At 47.6% G+C, this 6671-nt stretch overlaps 1 protein-coding gene across 5 annotated transcripts in view; it reads right to left on the bottom strand.

The window, feature by feature from the left end:
• Nucleotides 1-5886, bottom strand: part of FAF2 (Fas associated factor family member 2) — a 64341-nt gene extending 58455 nt beyond the window's left edge. For 2 of the 5 annotated variants that reach the window (XM_032271807.1, XM_032271810.1), the window contains exons 1-2: nt 5722-5811; nt 412-484 (exon numbers count right to left, since the gene is read on the bottom strand). In XM_032271807.1, coding sequence (XP_032127698.1) covers nt 412-462 — 51 coding nt within the window. In that variant the 5' untranslated portion in view covers nt 463-484; nt 5722-5811. Of the gene's footprint in view, nt 1-411; nt 485-5721 lie in introns of all 5 variants that reach the window. The other 3 variants (XM_032271806.1, XM_032271808.1, XM_032271809.1) reach the window with 2 other exon arrangements.
• Nucleotides 5887-6671: the final 785 nt, after the last annotated feature.

The raw sequence follows: 6671 nt of genomic DNA, 5'->3' as shown, positions 1-6671 counted from the left end.
TACACTCCGCTCTATTGATTATACATTTTCGCTATTTTGTTCTTTTTTTTTTGTGATAGAGTCTCGCTCTGTTGCCCAGGCTGGAGTGCAGTGGTATGGTCTTGGCTCGCTGCAACCTCCACTTTCCGGGTTCAAATGATTCTCCTGCCTCAGTCGCAGCCTCCTGAGTAGCTGGGATTTCAGGTGCCTGTCACCACGCTTGGCTAATTTTTTTGTATTTTTAGTAGAGACGGGATTTCATCATGTTGGCCAGGCTGGTCTTGAACTCCTGAGTTTGTGATCCACCTGCCTCGGCCTCCAAAAGTGCTGGGATTACAGGCACGAGCCACCACGCCGGGCCACTATCTCCATTATATAGCAAATGAAAGAGGTTCAAAGAAGCGAGAACCAGTTCAAGATCGCAGAACTCACCAGAAGCTGTTGAAAAGTTAAGTCGTGTATGTCTGGATTTTCAAACCTCATTTTCTCAGCAGTGCCACATTCTCTGGCAAAAAAAAAAAACCCCTCAAATGGACCACTGTATGTTCTGTTTAAAATGCATGAACAGAAAGCACCACATTTTTTTTCCCCTTTAGGTAACAGGTGAAGAAGCTAAAAGAAAGATTTTCAAAATGAGTTATAAATTTGATTCTATAGCCCAGAGTACAGGTTATAATTTAAAAGGATGAGGGTCATAAATTTCTTCCTCCATTACAAGCAGAAAAGAGATCATTTCTTCCTCTGCTGGCCTGCATAACTCCTTTAGTTCCCCCTTCTCTGTCCATGTCATCCTTCTCCAGTTGTTCAAACAGCAACCCAGGGGCAATAAACCAAGGCACTATGAGAGTCTGCTATATTTGGAAATCTGGGAAAATGAACCCCAATAAAAGTAACCTTCTACATACCTGCATTAGCTCCCCTTGAAACCTATGTTCTTATTCTTTCCCATTTGAAATAGCTTAAAACAATTGCCTGCAATAGTTATTCATATTCAACTGGTTCCAAAATAAACAGAAGTGGAGAACTATAAAAAATCTTAGAAGAAATCAAATGGGCTGAGAAACATGGTATTAAATAAAATGCCTTGGGAAGTTCTAACCAAATTACATCACATAAAAAGTGAAACACAGGAAACCTGAGATTTCGAAAATATTTTACTTTCACTAATTTCAATATACCAAGTAAGGAAGCATATCCAGAACCATCTCGCCGGGCGCGTGCCTGTAGTCCCAGCTACTCGGGAGGCTGAGGTGGGAGGATCGCTTGAGCCCAGGAGTTCTGGGCTGTAGTGCGCTATGCCAATCGTGTGTCCGCACTAAGTTCAGCATCAATATGGTGACCTCCTGGGAGCGGGGACCACCAGGTTGCCTAAGGAGGGGTGAACCGGCCCAGGTCGGAAATGGAGCAGGTCAAAACTCCCGTGCTTATCAGTAGTGGGATCGCACCTGTGAATAGCCACTGCACTCCAGCCTGAGCAACATAGCGAGACCCTGTCTCTTAAAAAAAAAAAGAGAGAGCACCATCTCCTAGGAGTGCCATCCTGTTCTGTCCTGACCCCTGTGGAGATTCCAAAGAAAGACAAGTTCCATACTGTTAGTGAAGCAAACCTGAAACCTAGTGTCACTCCCTAGTTGAAAAATCCTTTGATGGCTCCCTTCATCTACAGGTTAAAGTTTAAACCATTGTGAACAGCTTTGAAAGGCCTCCAATATCTGGCTCTAATTTACCTTTCTAGTCTTATTTTCCACTTCCAATTCTCTTCAGTTCATTACCACAGACACTTCACTTTCCCATCTCCCCACTGTGTGTAAACTATTTCTTCAGCTTTGAATATTCTTCTGCCCAACACCTGTTGAAATTTTATTCCTCTTTCAAAGTAGCAAGGTATATTGGTAAGAGCTCAGCCTTCAAGTCCAGATCTAGACCCACTGGAATTCCATGACCTAACAGCTTAATCACCTCAAGCAAATACATTAACAGATATGTTTCCTTACAAATACCACCTATGGTGCTTTACATAAACTGCTGTAAGGATTAAGCATAATAGTTATATATTAACACTACACCTAAGGCATAGTAAATACGTAATAAATGTAAACTGCTAAACCATCCTTCTCCCCTCACAAATACTCTTGGTCTTCCTTAAGCTCCCACAGCACTCTTTTAAATACAACATTATGGCCAGGCATAGTTGTTCATGCCAGCACTTTGGGAGGCTGTGGCAGGAGAATTGCTTGAACATAGTTCAAGACCAGCCTGGGCAACACAGGGAGACTTTATTTCTACCAAAAAAAAAAAAAATTAATTAATTTGCCAGGCATGATAGCACAAGCCTGTAGTCCCAGCTACTCAAGAGGCTGAGGTGGAAGGCTCAGCTTGAGCCTGGGAGATTAAGACTGCAGTCAGCTGTGATCATGCCACTGCTCTCTAGCCTAGGCAACAGAGCTAGCCCCTGTCTCAAAAATTAAAAAAAAAAAAAAAAAAAAAAAAAAAAAAAATTACCCAGGGCTGGGTGCCACGGCCCATGCCTGTAATATCCCAGCACTTTGGGAGGCCGAGGCAGGTGGATCACCCGAGGTCAGGAGTTCAAAACCAGCCTGGAACATGGGGAAACCTCGTCTCTACTAAAAATGCAAAAATTAGCCAGGCGTGGTAGCAGGTGCCTATAATCCCAGGTACTCGGGAGGCTGAGGCAGGAGAATTGCTTGAACTCGGGAGGCAGAGGTTGCAGTGAGCGGAGATCGTGCCACTGCACTCCAAACTGGGAGATGGAGCAAGACTCAGTCTCAAAGACAAAGAAACAAACAAAACTTAGCCAGGCACTTCTAGTCCTAGCCACTTAGGAGGCTAAGGCTGGAGGATCACTTGAGCCCAGGAGTTTGAGGTTGCAATGAACTATGATCACACCACTGCACTTCAGCCTGAGCAAAAGAGATATGTTGTCTCAAATAAATAAATAAGTATATACATTCATTATTCATGTGTGTACTTTACTTCTCCATTAAGTTATACATAAGATGGTTGTGGATATGAATTTCCAAATCTCTACCACTTACTGCTTGTGCAAGTTATTTGACTTCTCAGAACCTGTTTCTTCATTATTAAAATGAACAAGATTAACCCTTTACAGTGTTATATTAAAAGGTTTAGGCCAAGCATGGTGGCTCACACCTGTAATCCCAGAACTTTGGGAGGCCTCTGCGTGAGGATCACGAGGTCAGGAGATTGAGACCATCTTGACTAACCTAGTGAAACACCATCTCTACTAAAAATACAAAAAAATTAGCTGAGCTAAAGAGTTAAGGGGCCAGGTGCGGTGGCTCACACCTGTAATCTCAATACTGTGAGAGGCTGAGGCAGGAGTTCAAGACCAGCCTGGCCAACATAGCAAGAGCCCCGTCTCTATTTAAAAAAACTTTTTTTAAAAAAAAAGTAAGCCGGGCGCGGTGGCTCAAGCCTGTAATCCCAGCACTTTGGGAGGCCGAGGCGGGTGGATCACGAGGTCAAGAGATCGAGACCATCCTGGTCAACATGGTGAAACCCCGTCTCTACTAAAAATACAAAAAATTAGCTGGGCATGGTGGCGCGTGCCTGTAGTCCCAGCTGCTCAGGAGGCTGAGGCAGGAGAATTGCCTGAACCCAGGAGGCGGAGGTTGCGGTGAGCCGAGATCGCGCCATTGCACTCCAGCCTGGGTAACAAGAGCGAAACTCCGTCTCAAAAAAAAAAAAAAAAAAAAAAAAAAAAAGTTAATGTACATCAACTGCTGCTTGGTATAATGCTTAGCATCTACTGAGTTTCAACAAATGTTTGTTTAATGGCAATCTAGATAATGAATCTGATCCAGCAATTGCTTATAGAATGCAAAAATGTTAAGATGCATTTCCCCTTTGGGAGACCGAGGCAGGCGGATCACGAGGTCAGGAGATCGAGACCAGCCTAGCCAACAGGGTGAAACCCTGTCTCTACTAAAAATAAAAAATTAGCTGCGTGTGGTGGCAGGTGCCTGTAATCCCAGCTACTCTGGAGGCTGAGGCAGGAGAATAGCTTGAATCAGGGAGTCAAAGGTTGGTGTGAGCCAAGATCGCGCCACTGCACTCCAGCCTGGCAACAGGGTGAAAACTCCATCTAAAAAAGGTGCATTTCCCTCAATAAATCCAATTTAATAAGGCAATCTTAATACAACTGGAACCTGCTACCCACCTCTCTTCTAACATAGATGCCCACAGAAGACAAAATGGAGGTTCCTATGCACTTTACTCCAGAAATGCCATAATACAATTCATATTCATGTTCTTCCAGTATGAGACTGAATATCCATAATTTATAACTCACATTACTTCAGTGCAGTTAAACAATATGTTCGCTTACCCCTGAAGAGATATAAGGGGTAAAATGGTCAGGCAAAGTTAAACAAAACTCTGAAATTGGTGGTCTACTTGGAAGTGTAAGATGGTTGTTCTGCTGTTTATTCATTCTTTTTTTTTTTTTTTTTTTTTTTTTGAGACAGAGTTTCACTCATGTTACCCAGGCTGGAGTGCAATGGCGCGATCTCGGCTCACCGCAACCTCCGCCTCCTGGGTTCAGGCAATTCTCCTGCCTCAGCCTCCCGAGTAGCTGGGATTACAGGCACGCACCACCATGCCCAGCTAATTTTTTGTATTTTTAGTAGAGACGGGGTTTCACCATGTTGACCAGGATGGTCTCGATCTCTTGACCTCGTGATCCACCCGCCTCGGCCTCCCAAAGTGCTGGATTACAGGCTTGAGCCACCGCGCCCGGCCCTACAGATTTTATATAAGGGAATAAGTATATCACTAACTTTAGGTCTGTCCTAAGTCAAATTAATAGCAGAAACACTATTACGGGGCATTCTACAGTCTACAAAGCCCTTCTGACACCCATATGTTCATTTGATCTCCAGAACACCCTCAGGGAGTTGATATTTTTAAGACAGTCCTTTCAGAGATAAGGAAACTGGTAACAAAGTGCCAAGGCTACCCACCCTATTGGTCTCCTCCAACCATCCTCCAGCTCAGGGTTAAGTGATTAGTGGCAAATGTTCTTAACCTGTATTAACATAACATTCCTGCAAGTTACCACCCTCTTCAAGCATAGTCAAGCACAGGAGTCCAGGAACAAGCCCAAAGTAATAAATCCCGTCAGAAGCCACTGACGACACATATCATGTTGCATTGTTTCCTCACTCGGTGTCCTCCCACAACTTTAGGGCGGGGGCCAGTTCTGTGTGTAGGTGCCCCCTCCCCGACCGGAACCCCCAACACGAAACCTGGTATCCAAGCGGCCCCAGTAAACATTTGTGGAAATGGCATGGGATGCTGCTGGCAGAAGGTTTTCCAGAGACCCGAACTGACGCCAACTCCGCGGTGGGGATTAAGCATCTCCGGCAGATACAGACTTGTTGGGCGGAGAGGGTCCGACCGGTAACAGGGCTGGGAAGGATGGTTGAGAGCTGGCGCCGCTAAGGGAAACCAGGGAAGCTGACACGCTGAGGGCACACGGGCACAGACGAGGCGGGTCTGGCCGCAGCGATGGCTGGAAGGCTGGGGACCAACAGAGGCTCGGGGGCCAGGGGAATCAGGGCAGTTGGGAGTCTGGGGGGAGGGGGCCGGCCTGCTGGTCTGAGAAGGATCTGAGCCCAATCTGAGGAGGGTTCTGAACTCCTCTAGGGGCCCACTCCCCATCCCGCGGAGGCATTTGCTGCACCGAGTACTCGCTGCTACCTGAAACTGCAGCAGCTTCTCTGTCTGCTCCTGGGTTAGATCCCGCTCCTCAGGCGCCGCCATTTTGCCGCCGCCTCTACGCTCCTGACCCGTCGGCACCGTCACCCGCCGGAACTGACCTCAGCCACAACTACATCCGGTCTGAAAGGCTGCCGGCGCGCAACTGCGTCGGCGCGAGCTGGCCCACTAACCACCCCCCCCGCCTCCACCCCAGGCCGCCGCCAGAGGGCGCCACGCTCGGGCCTATCCCGAACACTTACGGAAACTGCCGAGGGATTGTCGGTACAAGTAGCCTTTACCATTTAAGCGACGAAAGGATCTGCTCCAGACCTGAGATTCCAGCGCAGTCTCCCAGAGCCGAGAGGGCCCGAATGTGCCTCGAGAAGCTCCAGAACGTCCCGAATGACATTTGGCTGATTTTGGCTGCTCTCTAATCATTTTCCGGCAACCTCAAATACTCTTGGAGGTTCCTCTGGAGATATGGCCGTCCTGAATCAGCCGTTTGATCGTTAGCCCCTGCCCTAAAGTTTCCAAAAGGCCCTGACCATCTCTCGGGAGGTTCCGAAAGGCTCTGCATACAGGCGCTGCATTTCCGAAGCGGAAGCTGTGGGCAGGCTTCGGCCACCTTTCCATTGCCGCTTCGGGGGTCTCTTGCTAGGAAGGTCTGGACTCGGCTCCCCGAATCCTCGACAATTCATGGCGCCTCCAGCCTTCGGCAGGGCTTTCCATCCACGCCCGTGGCTAGGGCGCTGGAGCCCCAGCCCGCCGTCTGCTTTTCCGTGCCTCGAACCTTGTCCCTTCGCACTATCGCTGCACTGGCCCCTTGTCCCTGTGACAGGAGAAGAAAGATCCCTGGACAGGGATCAGGAGACCCAGGTTCCAGTTGCCACCTTGCCAAGTGCTGGACATCCTGGTGCAAACCACTTGGGCTCCATTTTGCCATTGGTTGA

The sequence above is a fragment of the Sapajus apella genome, unplaced genomic scaffold, assembly GCF_009761245.1.
Source record: "Sapajus apella isolate SASKATOON/1434 unplaced genomic scaffold, GSC_monkey_1.0 scaffold249, whole genome shotgun sequence".
NCBI lineage: Eukaryota > Metazoa > Chordata > Mammalia > Primates > Cebidae > Sapajus > Sapajus apella.
Note: the sequence above shows the minus strand (reverse complement) of the source record. Positions and strands in the feature narration are given on the sequence as shown.